Raw genomic sequence first — 14,109 nt, 5'->3', positions numbered from 1 at the left:
TTATATACGAGCTTGCAGTACATATGCTGCAATCTTTCACCATTTAAATTACACTCTGACCTACTATTTTTACTTCCAAAGTGGATCACCTCACATTTACCAACATTGTACGCCATCTGCCAGACCCTTGCCCACCCACTTAACCTATCTACATCTCTCTGCAGACCCTCCACATCCACAGCACAGTTTGTCTTTCCACACTTTAGTGTCAATAGCAAACTTGGATATGTTACACTCGGTCCCCTCTTCCAAATCATTGATATATATCATGATCAGTTGCGGGCCCAACACCGACCCCTGTGGCACCCCACTCACCACTGATCACCAACCAGAGAAACACCCATTTATCCCAACTCTCTGCTTTCTATTGGTTAACCCATCCTCCATGTATGCTAATACATTCCCCAGACTTCTTATCTTATAGATGAGTCTTTTATGTGGCAGCTTATCGAACACTCTCTGGAAGTCCAAGAATACAACATCCACCTGCTCCCCTCCATCACCTGTGCTTGTTACATCCTCAAAGAACTCCAGTAAGTTTGTCAAACACAACCTTGCCTTTGTGAATCCATGCTGTATCTGTCTGACGGAGCCCTTTCCATCCAGATATCTCGCTATTTCTTCTTTAATGATAGTCTCCAGCATTTTCCCGACTACAGATGTTAAGCTCACTGGTCTGTAGTTACCTGCCTTTTGCCTACACCCTTTTTTAAACAATGGCATGACATTCGCTGTCTTCCAGTCCACCTGGACCTGCCTGGAGACTAGTGAATTTTGGAAAATTACCACTAATGCATCTACTATAACTTCTACCATTTCTTCCAGCATCTGGGTTGCATTCCATCAGGACCTGGGGATTTATCTGCCTTTTAGACCATCAAGTTTGCTGCACACTACCCCTTTAGTAATAATAATTGAATTAAGGTCCTCACCTCCCATCGTATCCGTAACATCATTCTGTGACATGTTAGACATATCTTCCATTGTGAAGACTGTCACAAAATAATTATTCAAGGCTTCAGCTGTTTCAGCATTGCCCAATATTAATTCCCCTTTCTCATCCCACAATAGGCCTATCATCCCTTTTATAAAAACCTTTCTGACCTGTTTTTATATTCTGTGCTAGTTTGCATTCATAATCTACCTTTCCTTTTTATATTGCTTGCTTTGTGGTTTTCCCAAACTTTCTGTTTCCCACTACTAGTGGCTACTTTGTAAGTCTGTGCTTTTAATTATATGCCTTCCTTTCGTTCATTGGTTATCCAAGGCTGGCTCTTCCTACCCTTGCTGTCCTTGTTTTTGACCGGAATATACTTTCCTTGAGCTCTGTGAAAAAATCTCTTGAAGGTCCACCACTGTTCCACCATTTTACTTGTGTTCCCAATCTAATTTAGCCAACTCCTTCCTCATCCCATTATAGTCTCCCTTGTTTAAGCACAACCCACCCTGGTTTTAGAAGATACAATTTCATCCTCCATTTGTATACAGAATTCAATCGTACTGTGATCACTCTTTCTGAGAGGATTCTTAACTACAAGATCATTAATTTTACCTGTCTCATTACACAGAACCAGATCTAAGATTTCACGCCCCACAGTGTGGGTTTACTTCCCCAAATCAGCAGAAATCACATAATGGCCCTGTTTTCTCGACCTCACCTGAGTCATGGTGACCCTCAGGTTGAACCTACCATCTTCTCCAGTGAGAGTGCAGCATCTGGGACTATGGTGATTTTCACTTCACATGAGTGCTGTACTTCCACTACATTATAGAATCCTGATTTGACATCATATATGAAATCCCAGATGTCTCACTATTCTGGAAGAATATGGTTTCGTAAATTAGTTATGGTAGATGTGTGTGCCAGGAATTCAAAATGAAGTTTTCTATTGCAATTAATTTGCCCCTATTGGGCAGGCTTTAAATCAGGGTTCTGCAATCTTCAATATTACTGACAGCGAGTGACCATCTCTTGCCTGTTGATTTGTGCTTTAAACTCCTTGCATTGCTCTGTCCATCTGATTTTCTCCCCACTCAGACCATCAATGAGTGCTGATGCTGCTTCCATCTTTCTTCTACATGTTTCTGCATCTTCCAATAGGTCCTAAACAATAAAAAGCAGACTCAGTTTAGTCATGGCTACTTAGTTGTCTGGGTTTCATCTCCACATGCCTATCTAGAATTTCTGTGGAGGTTTCCTAATCCTTCACCCAAGCCCTCATCACATGAACCTTTGAAATTCAACCTTTGAAAACATTTGGAGTATTTAAAGTTCTATATTTCTGTTTTGGCTTTAGTGATGAAACCTCTCCCAGCTCTGTGATCTTTACCGGGCAAACAACTCGCCAAGACCTTTGTCCTTCCCTAATGCTACCTTTTTGGTGCATCTCGACAATATGTCCAATTACCTGGGTCCTAATCTTTGGAATTGCTTGCCAATTCATGTACTTTTTTCAGAAATAGACATTTGGACTCACTAAGAAGAAGAGGAGGCAATTTGGCCCACACAAGCCTGCTCCTTCATTTGAGAAGATCATGGCCGATCAGATTAGAGCCTCAACTCTGTGTGTCTCTCTCTTCACCCCGATAAATTTTGATTCTTTTATTATTAAAGAATCTAGATAACAAAGGCTTAAAAATATACAATAACCTCCACCCCCTCCCCCCCCTCCAAAGTCTCTGGGGAAGACAATTCTACAGATTCATGATCCTTGAGAGAGAAACACTTGCCCTCATCTCTGAGTTTAACATAACCTATTGTTTTTAATTTGTGTTCTCCAGTCTCTCCCACGATGCGGATTCATTCCCTCTGTCATGTCTTACATGCCCATAAATTCATCTTTTATTCTTCCAAAGTCCAAATATTTTATTCATCTGTTACCTTTCCTTATAAGATCAGCCTGATTTTCCAGGAATCATTTGAATTAATTTTCGCTGAACTTCTTTGAGTGCATTCTTCCTCAAGGAAGGAGGTCAAAACTGTGTACAGTACTTTAAATGTGGTCTCATCAATGCCTCTTACAACTGTAATAATATTTTTACATTTATATTCAGAATTGCTATTGTCCAGAAATTAACCATTCAGCCCATCACATCGTGCCAGCTTACTGAATGAGCATTATGACTTAGTTCCATTTCTCTGTCTTTTTCCTGGAACCCTGCACTTTCCTCATTTTAATAATCACTTAACTGGTTTGATTAAACATCTCTCATCCACACTGAGCATTCCATTCCTGAACCATTTGGTTCTTTTGCAAATTTCTTGAAACATATTCTTTTTGATTTCAAACCTTATGCAAGTGGAAATAATTTATCCCTGTCTACTGTGTCCAGACTACTCCTGATTATGAAAACATGTCAAATATCTTCTTAGCCTTTCCCTGTGCAAAGAAAAGCATTTCCAACTGCTATCAGTTCCTCAGCTCTGGAACCATTCTTGGAAACCTCTTCTCCAATCTCTCCAATCTGTTCCTGTCTTTCTAAAATTATGGTGTCTAGACCTGGCATAATAATTCAGTTAAGGTCTAACTAGGGTCTTAAAGAGGTTCAAAATAATTTATCTCTTGTAATCTCTGCCACTGTATATAAACAAAGCTTATTCGTAAGGCATGTTTTGTTAACCATTCTCCCCACCTGTTACTATGCACATATTTACCCAGGTTTTTGATTCTGTCCCCCTTTAAAATAGAATCCTTTATTTTATACTATTCCTCCATGTTCTTTCCATCAAAATGTATCACCTCATACTTCTCCACATTGAATTTCATTTACAACTATTTGCCGTCTCGTTCACTCAGATTTGGACGTGACTAGTTAAGAGGCCATTTATTCATCATTCTGAATTACCCAGAGGGCAATTAAGAGTCAACCACATTGTTGTAAGTCTGGAGTCACATGTAGGTAAGACCAGGTAAGAACAGATTTCCTTCCTAAAGGATATTACTACACCCGATTATTTTTTCCCCAATAATTAACAATTGTTCTATACTTATCATATACATATCTAGTTATATTTGTCATATCATTTATATTTTGTTTTCCAATCAATGCAAATCCCTGACTAACAGCAGGCAGTCTACTGTCAAGCAGTATGAATAGGTGCATTTTCTATGGCAACCAATCACAGTCCACTTGCCAATCAATGAACACACCTTTCTTGTGCAGTATACATGTTGTTTATCCCCCATTGAATTAGCATTCTTGTGAATTGTCCTGATGAGTGCGAGATGAAATATTTTTGGCAGCTGGCAAATGTTACCTGTCCATCTCTTTGTTGTTTAGTGATATGGTGAGCATAATTGGAAATACACTGAAATTGCTGAGGGAAGCTTCAAACTGTGTAAGACGGTATACAAGCTAGCCAATTACAAAGGGCTGACTCAGTGCTACTGACCAATAGTAAACAAAGGGGGGCATGTATGCATTAAATTTAAACTGTATAAGTTAAGACATTCTGAAACATTGTGTATCTTGTTGCTCTGAAGAAATGAATCAGTAAATTACAATGAAGTTTACCTGAAACCAGTCTGCAACTCAGATTCTCATTGGTAAATATGAGATCTAACAGTGGTGGACAAGCTTTGGAGGGCCAGGAAGCGAGCTATTCAACATAATGATCTCAGCTTCTGACCTAGTCTTGTAGCCACTATATTTATACAGCAAGTTTGGTTGAGTTTTTGGTCAATTGAAAATTGTAGGATGTTGATAAAAGGGAATTCAGTGATGGTAACACCATTGAATGACATGGGACAGTGGTTAGATTGGAGATGGTTCTGGCCTGGCATTTGTATGGCATGAAGAATTTTTGCCAGTTGTGAGACCAAGCCAAAAGACTTGGAGGAATGGTATGGCTAATCAGGAATAGTATCACAGCTGCAGAAAGGGAGATCGTCGAAGAGGCTTTATATACAGAGTCAGTATGGGTGGAAGTCAGAAACCGGAAAGAAGCAGTCACTTTATTGGGAGTTTTCTACAGGCCCCTCAATAATAACAGAGACACAGAGGATTGGGAGGCAGATTTTGGAAATTTGCAGAAGTAAGAGGGTTGTGGTCATGGGTGACTTTAACTTTCCTAATATTGATTAGAACCTCCTTAGTTCATCAAGTGCGCCCAGGAAGGGTTTCTGACAGATTATGTAGATAGGCGGACTAAAGGGTAGGCCATATTTGTGCTAAGCAATGAACCATGTCAGGTGTCAGATCTCTCAGTGGGAGAGTATTTCGGGTGATAGTGATCACAACTCAATGACCTTTACAATACTCATGAAGAAGGAGAGGAGCAGACAATATGGAAAAGTATTTAATTGGGAGGGGGGATTACAATGCTATTAGGCAGAAACTGGGGTGCCTAAATTGGGAACAGATGTCCTCAGGGAAATGCACAACAGAAATGTGTTTAGGAAACAACTGCTGATAGTGCTGGACAGGTTGGTCCCATTGAGGCAAAGAGGAGATGGTAGGGTGAAAGGACCTTGGGTGACAAGGGATTTGGAACATCTAATCAAGAGGAAGAAGGAAGCTTACTTAAGGTTGAGGAGGCAAGGATCAGACAGGGCTTTAGAGGGTTACAAGGTAGCCAGAAAGGAACTGAAGAACGGACTTAGGAGAGCTAGAAACGGGCATGAAAAAGCTTTTGCAGGTAGGATTAAAGAACACCCTAAGACATTCTACAATTATGCGAGGAGCAAGAGGATGGTCAGAGTGAGGGTAGGGGTGATCGGGGATAGTGGAGGGAACTTGTGCCTGCAGTTGGAGGAAGTAGGGGAGGTCCTTAATAATGAATATTTTGCTTCAGTGTTTACTACTGAGAGGGACATTAATGTTTCTGAGGACAGCGGGAAACAGACTGATATGCTAGAACAGGTTGATGTTTGGAAGGAGGATGTGCTGAAAATTTTGAAACACATACTTTGGGCCAGACGGGATATATCCAAGGTTACTACAGAAGAGAGGGAAGAAATTGCTGCGTCTTTGGCATCCTCACTCTGCACTGGGGTAGTGCCTGATGATTGGAGGGTGGCAAATATTATTCCCTTGTTGAAGGGAATTATCCCAGGGATAATCCTGGGAATTATAGACCAGTCAGACTTCCCGCAGTGGTGGGCAAAGTTTTGTTCTAAGTTCTATGTTCTAAGCCTGTATATTGTCCAGATCTTGTTGAATTTGAACATAGACTGCTTATGTATTGGAGGAGTCACAAATGATACTGAGCATTGTGCAATCATCGGCGACCATCCCTACTTTTGACCTTACGATGTAAGAAATGCAGTGATGGCAACAAGATCATTCAGGTAGACATCATAGGATATGAATTCCTTGACTGGGGCTGTTAATCTGGTCCAATCAGGAAGCGCTGGCAGACAGATAAAAATAATAGTGTCAGACATCCTGTTCATTCTGAGATCTGGCTCTGAGGGAGCTGGATCAGTCTCATGGAATTTCCACATGAATTGGGGGGGGTGGGGGAGAGCGGCTTGATGGGAGAGACAGGCCTCTGTCGAGTTAGAAGAAAGAACAAAGAGCATTACAGCACAAGAACAGCCCTTCAGCCCTCCAAGCCTGCACCAATCCAGATCCTCTACCTAAATCTGCCGCCTATTTTCTGAGGATCTGTATCCCTTTGCTTCCTGCCCATTCATGTATCTGTCTAGATACATCTTAAATGATGCTATCATTCCCGCTCCTACCACCTTCGCTGGCAACACGTTCCGGATACCCACCATCCTCTGCATGATGAACTTTCCACGTATATCTCCACGAAACTTTTCCCCTCTCATTTTGAACTTATGACCCCTAGTAATTGAATCCACCATGCTGAGAAAAAGTTTCTTGCTATCCACCCTGTCTAAACCTCTCATGATTTTGTAGGCTTCAGTCAGATCCCCCCCTCAGCCTTTTTCTTTCCAATGAAAATAATCCTAATCTACTCAACCTCTCCTCGTAGCTAGTACCCTCCATACCAGGCAACATCCTGGTCAACCACTTCTGCAGTCTCTCCAAAGCATCCACATTCTTTGGTAATGTGGTGACCAGAACTGTACACAGTATTCCAAATGTGGCCAGACCAAAGTTTTATACAACTGTCACATGACCCATCAACTCTTATACTCCATACCTGCCCGATGAAGGAAAGCATTCTACTGACCTGCATTGCCACTTTCAGGGAACAATGGACCTTAATACCCAGATCTCTCTGTATATTAATTTTCCCCAGGACTTTTCAATTTACTGTATTGTTCACTCTTGAATTGGATCTTCCAAAATGCATTACCTCCCATTTGTCTGGAATGAACTCCATCTGCCATTTCTCTGCCTAATTCTCCAATCTATATTCTGCTGTATTCTCTGACAGTCCCCTTCACTATCTGCTACTGGATTAGTGGTGCTGGAAGAGCACAGCAGTTTAGGCAGCATCCAAGTAGCTTCGAAATTGACGTTTTGGGCAAAAGCCCTTCATCAGGAAAAGGGCTTTTGCCCGAAACGTTGATTTCGAAGCTACTTGGATGCTGCTTGAACTGCTGTGCTCTTCCAGCACCACTAATCCAGAATCTGGTTTCCAGCATCTGCAGTCATTGTTTTTACCGAGTTCACTATCTGCTACACCACTAATCTTACTGCCATCTGCAAACTTGCTAATGAGGCAATCTATACCTTCTTCCAAATCAGGAAAGTCATTGATGAAGCAGCTGAAGCTGATTGGGCCTAGGACACTACCCTGAAGAACTCCTGCAGAGGATGTTCTGGAGCTGAGATGACTGACCTTCCACAACCACAACCTGTCTTCCGATGTGCTCAATAATCTCTAACCAGCAGATAGTTTCCTCCAATTCCCATTGATTCCAGATTTGCTAGGGCTCCTTGTTACCATACTCAGTCATATGCAGCCTTGATGTCAAGAACTGTCACTCTCCCCTCCTCTCTGGAATTTAGCTCCTTTGTCCATGTTTGAACCAAGATTGTAGTGAGGCTAGGAGCTGAGTGGCCCTGGCAGAACCCAAAATGGATGTCACTGAGCAGATTATTGCTTAACAGGTGCTGCTTGATAGAATTGTTGATGACATCTTTCATCACTTTACTGATGATTGAGATTGACTGGTGGGCAGAGGTTAGCTGGGTTGAATTTGTCCTGTTATTTGTGATCAGGACATACCTGGGTAATTTTCCATATTGTTGGGAAGATGCCAGCTTTGTAACTGTACTGAAAGAGCTTGGTTAGGGGAGCGACAAGTTCTGGAGCACAGGTCTTCATCACAATGGTCATAATTTTGTTAGAGCTGGTAGCCTTTCCAGTATCCAGTGCACCAATCATTCCTTGCTATCATGTGGAGTGAATTGAATTGTCTGAAGACTGGTATCTGTGACTCCAGGGGTCACTGGAAGCAGCCAAGATGGATTATCTTGTTGATATATTCAGCTGAAGATTGCGATAAATCCTTCGGGCTTTTCTTTTTGCATTGATGTTTGGGCTCTTCCATCAATGGGAATGGGGATATTTGTGGAGCCTTTTCCTTCAATGAGTTGCTTAATTGTCCATCACCATTCATGACTGGATGTGACAGGATTGCAGAGCTTAGATCTGATCCGTTAGCTGTGGGATCACTTAGCTCCGTCTCTTGTTTGCTGCTTATGCTGTATGGCATACTAGTCCTGTTTTGGTAGCTTCACCAGGTTGACATCTTCAGGTGTGCCTGGTGCTGTTCCTGGCATGATTTCCTGCACTCACCATTGAACCAGGGTTTATCCCTTGGCTTGATGATAATCTTTTTAGTGGGGATATGCCAGGCCATGAGGTTATAGATTGTGCTGTTATTGGTTCACAGTGTCTCATGGATCCCCAATCTTGAGTTGCCAGACCTGTTCAAATTGTGTCTCATTTCGCACTGTGATACTGACACATTTCCAATGTGTAGGCGAGAGTTCATCTCCACAAGGACTGTGCAGTTGTCACTCTTACCGATGACCATTTGTATCTGCAGCTGGAAGATTTGTAAAGATGAGGTAATGTATGCTTTTCCTTCTTGTTGTTTCCCTTAACACCTGATGCAGACCCAGTCTAGCAGTTATGTCCTTTGGGACCTGGCCAGCTTGAAGAGTAGTGCTGTTGCCATGTGACTATTCCTGGTGGATGTTGAAATCCCCCTCGCAGTGTACAATTTGGGTCCTTACCACCATCAATGCTTCCTCGAAATGCTGTTCAACATGGAAGAGTATGATTCATCAGTGGAGGCAGGATGATACTTGGTAACCAGCAGGAGGTTTCCTTGTCCATGTTTAATCTGAAGCCATGAGATTACATAGGGTCTGGAGTCAATGTTGTGGACTCCCAGGACAACTCCCTCCAACTCTCTTCTACCGGGTCATCACCTCTAGTGCATCTGTCCTGCTGGTAGGACAGAATAGATCCAGGGCTGAAGATAGCCTTGTCTGGGTCATTGTCTGCAAGGTATGATTCTGTGTGTATGACTATTTCAGGTTGTTGCTTGACTAGCCCCTGAGACAGCTCTCCCAATTTTGGCACTATCTCCTGATGTTTGGAAGAAAAGCTTTGTGGGGTTGGCAGGGCTGGTTTTGCTGTTGTTTTTCAGTGCATTGGTCATGCTTGGAGGTCCATCCCGTTTCATTTCTTTGTTGAGGCTTAGAAGAATTGGTACAACTGAATGGCTTGCTAGGCCATTTCCAAAGGCAGTTGAAAGTCAGCCACTTTGCTCTGGGTCTGGTGTCACATGTCGGCCAGACCAGGTAAGGATGGCAGATTTCCTTTCCTGAAGGACATTACTGAGCTAGATGGGATTTTTCCTGACAATCGACAATAGTTTCATGGTCATCAGTACATCCTTAATTCTTAATTTGCTATATTTAAATATGCAGCTGCATTTAAGAATTTGCTTTCTCAATATTTTGATGGGCTTTATCCTGCACTCAAATTCACATTTGAAATGGAACATTCAATTTAACTTGTCCTTGTTGAGAATCAGCCATGTGTTTTCTACTACTGTCTATTCCTTCACGAGGCAGTTACACATATTGGGATTTCCCAGGTTTCATGTGCTATAAGGTCAGCCCTTCACAAATACGGTTCTAAGTCATTTGCTCACTGAATATGCTTAATGCTGAAGTAGGCACAACATTGCTCCTCTTCATGATAATGGCTCCCCAATCAGATTTGGTTTGATTGAATAATTTGATCTTTATATTGTTGCATGTATTTTGTTACAAAATACATAAAATATGTTGCAGTGTCGCCGCTGTCCAGCGCCATCTTGAAACACAGAAAAATAAGCCAAAGCATAGAAGGTAATGGCAGAAAAATAAAGAACTAAAGAAATAAAGTTCAACTTTAAAGTCGGCACGGTGGCACAGTTGGGCGGCACGGTGGCACGGTGGTTAGCACTGCTGCCTCACAGCGCCTGAGACCCGGGTTCAATTCCCGCCTCAGGCGACTGACTGTGTGGAGTTTGCACGTTCTCCCCGTGTCTGCGTGGGTTTCCTCCGGGTGCTCCGGTTTCCTCCCACAGTCCAAAGATGTGCAGGCCAGGTGAATTGGCCATGCTAAATTGCCCATAGTGTTAGGTAAGGGGTAAATGTAGATGTAGGGGTATGGATGGGTTACGCTTCGGCGGGGCGGTGTGGACTTGTTGGGCCGAAGGGCCTGTTTCCACACTGTAAGTAATCTAATCTAAAAAAAAAGTCCTTCGTGTTAAGTGCTCAGCTCAGGGTCTGGTGTGACCAGCCTTACGTCCTCTTGCCAAGCAGCCACAGCGGGAGTCACCACGTCCTGGCACCATCTTGCTTCCACCGATGCTGCTGCCACTATGAATTCTCACTGGACCTCACCAATGAAACCACCACCGATACCGCCAGCTCCAGCACCTACCGAAACGTGGCTGGATTACCACTATCTCCTGATGTCCATTCGGAGCCCACCTCATCTCTGAGAAGTTGCTGGGAACTGAAAACTCACCTTTGATTTCTCTGTCACGTGTCTGTGCTGGACCTACCTCACTGCCGGTGCCGAGCCGTTGCTGTGACTGAGCTTTTCATAAAAGGTAGGTGAAGAGAAAGAAAACAAGAAAAGAGAAAAAGAAAGAAAAGAAAAGTGGATGGAGCAGATGAGCCTGGGCTCAGGAGTCCTACTCTGCCACCACCTTGGAGATCTTTTGTCACAGTTTGTCAACCTCTGGCTGCTGTGCTTCAAGGCGGCAGCTGGTCACAACTTCTCAATGATAATGACCTGCCCCTGATTGCTCAATCCTTGTTATTTAAAGGAGCCTTTTATTTGAGGTGAATGACTGAACTAAGCTGTGATTGGTTGTCCCTCAAAAAGAAAGGCTCCTTTAAATGCCAATGCTTGGGCAATCAGGACAGATCATTACCATGCTCCAATTAGTTGATAAATATGGAAGCAAGAAACTTAGGGTTCAACTAAAAATCCATGGTAATAAACCTGCGCAATGACATCTCAAGTTCCTGAGGCCTTGCTGTTAAACCTTTCTTCAACAAGGTCCAAATGTTAATATTCAAACCTGAGTGTTTAAACTTGGCATCTACCACACCAAGGTTAACTTTGCTTGGTTTTGTTCTGTTGGACTATGGCACATATCAATCAGACTTTGCCACAGTTTAAGCTTTGTAGAGGGAAACATTTTTTGGATAAATACCTAATATTTTATTTCAGTTATTATGATTTCAGACAGAAATCAGCTTGAATAAGAAGAATGTACCAATTAATCAGCTACAAGTCCTATGGATTCTGACTCACCATTTTCTCCTTCATGGCAGCATCAAACTTGGCCTGTACCTTGTCGAGCTCAGCTTGCTTCTCATCCAGCTGTGCCTGGGCACTTCCTAACTCCTTCATGGCCCGTTGGAGGCGGTTTTCTTGCACTGCCAAATTAGCCTAAATACAGGTATTAAAAACAGAAACCTATCAGTTTCACTTTATTAGAAGACTTCCATCAACTGCACATATCATCTCATTGGCCACACACACATGATGTCCTGAAGAAAAAGTAGTCTCTAATCTAATCACTCCAGAAAGATTCAGTGCATAAGATTTAAACAGGCAAGCTTTTCTGCTTATTTCTTAAGGGTTTAACTTCTTCCAAGGCTATTTGTTGTTAAATCCTTCCTTTATAATTTATGATAGTGCTAAATGGAGAAATGGATTAGATTAGATTAGATTAGATTACTTACAGTGTGGAAACAGGCCCTTCGGCCCAACAAGTCCACACCGCCCCGCCGAAGCGTAACCCATCCATACCCCTACATCTACATTTACCCCTTACCTAACACTATGGGCAATTTCGCATGGCCAATTCACTTGGCCTGCACATCTTTGGACTGTGGGAGGAAACCGGAGCACCCGGAGGAAACCCACGCAGACACGGGGAGAACGTGCAAACTCCACACAGTCAGTCGCCTGAGGCGGGAATTGAACCCGGGTCTCAGGCGCTGTGAGGCAGCAGTTATGTTGATTCCATAACAGTATATTTTCCTAACAGTTGTGACAGCGCTGTTTTCTTCTAATTCTTCCACTGAATCCCGAAAGAACATTAATGAACAAAACAGAATTTTGAAACTACTGATGATGACTTCATTGTTACTCTTCCAAAGACTACTTTCTGAATTCCAGATTTTTATTCACAAATTTTAAATTCCACAAATAGCAGTGGGAGTGGGGGAGGAGATTGTGGCGACATGGAGGTGGTGGCTTAACCCATATAACCAGGACTTCAGCCTGGAACTCTGGATTACCAGCTCAATTAACTATCACAATGCACCCATCTCCTACACGGATAGTTTAGAACATGAAGCATAAAAAATATTGAGAATAATGTATCAAATAGTGCTTCACAAAATTAATGGAGCTTTTTGATGAGGGAACAGCTTTGTTCAGGGTAATTAATAAACTGAAATAGTACATGAAATCCTGGGCAATTTTAAGAAGGATTTGAAGTCTTTGGGGGAAATGGAGACAAATACATAATCTTCTAAGTGAAGAAATGTTTCCTCATGGTTGTCTGTCAGAAGGCAGAGAGTTGGGAGAAAGGGGTCTTTTTCAGGATAGCAGCCAGTGACTAATGGAGTTTCTCAAAAGTCATGTTATGACATGGGGTAAATCCTCCTGCTTAATCTAAACCAGCAACATAGAAAAGATTTATCCCATGCATTAATTTGTGAAAATCCGAGTGGCCAAGGACGAGTTAAAGTAAAAGTAATAACTTTATTTCTTAAAGTATTAACAGAGAGTAATTAACTAACAACTATTTACAACTCCTTCATCTAACCAAACTTTTACCTTCTACAATACTAGCCCAATAAAACCTCTGATTAAGATTTACTGAAAAATTCAAATTTCAAAACCAGCCAGCTGTCGAATCTTCTCTTTGCAGATTTTCTCTCCAGGCCGGTGTCAATATTTTCCTCCATGCAAACTCCTTCTCTAGACAGGTACCTCTCAGACCATTCTGACTAGCAGTCTACATCTGTTGGTCTTGTGGCAGTTCTCCTCCAAACTGTTCAACCTTTCCCAGTCTTACACCCCCAAAGCATCATTTCATGTCATTGGTTTTTAAGATTGTCAATTTACTAAATTCAAACTTGATTGGAATTTGGTATTTTTGGGGGTAAAATTTAAATCGATTGACCTAATTCAAATCTGCTTTTGTCTCCAGGCAACCAGCTACACTAACTGTTGGACCACATGTTACATTGTATCTTGTTGAGAACACTTGGTGCTGTCAGGTAGTTATGCTAGCTTTTAACTTTCTTCAAGGCATAGTACACCCACATCTTCATAAGTCACTGTTGGTACTATTCACGTTATATATTAATCATCTGAACGAAGGAACTGAGGACATTATGGTAAGTTTGTAGATGACACAAAAATAGGTGGAGGGACAGAGTGGAAGCAGGATAGCTGTAGAAGAAGCTAAGAAAATGGGTAAAGAAGCGGCAGATGGAATACAAAGTGGGAAAATGTGAAGTTATGCACTTTGTTGGAAGAAGAGACACAAAGACTATATTCTAAGTAAGGAAAGGCTTCAGAAATCTGAAGCACAAAAACACTTAGGAATCCTAGTTCAGGATTATCTTAAGGTAAACATGCAG

The 14,109-nt window shown here is 42.1% G+C and overlaps 1 protein-coding gene across 1 annotated transcript in view; it reads right to left on the bottom strand.

The window, feature by feature from the left end:
* LOC140453945 (dynein axonemal heavy chain 8-like) overlaps positions 1-14,109 on the bottom strand; it is a 1,117,430-nt gene that overhangs the window by 168,569 nt on the left and 934,752 nt on the right. Inside the window, exons 71-72 of the mRNA XM_072548819.1 lie at positions 11,759-11,896; positions 1,977-2,104 (exon numbers count right to left, since the gene is read on the bottom strand). Coding sequence (XP_072404920.1) covers positions 1,977-2,104; positions 11,759-11,896 — 266 coding nt within the window. The remainder of the gene's footprint in view (positions 1-1,976; positions 2,105-11,758; positions 11,897-14,109) is intronic.

This window comes from Chiloscyllium punctatum, chromosome 3 (assembly GCF_047496795.1).
Source record: "Chiloscyllium punctatum isolate Juve2018m chromosome 3, sChiPun1.3, whole genome shotgun sequence".
Lineage (NCBI taxonomy): Eukaryota > Metazoa > Chordata > Chondrichthyes > Orectolobiformes > Hemiscylliidae > Chiloscyllium > Chiloscyllium punctatum.
Note: the sequence above shows the minus strand (reverse complement) of the source record. Positions and strands in the feature narration are given on the sequence as shown.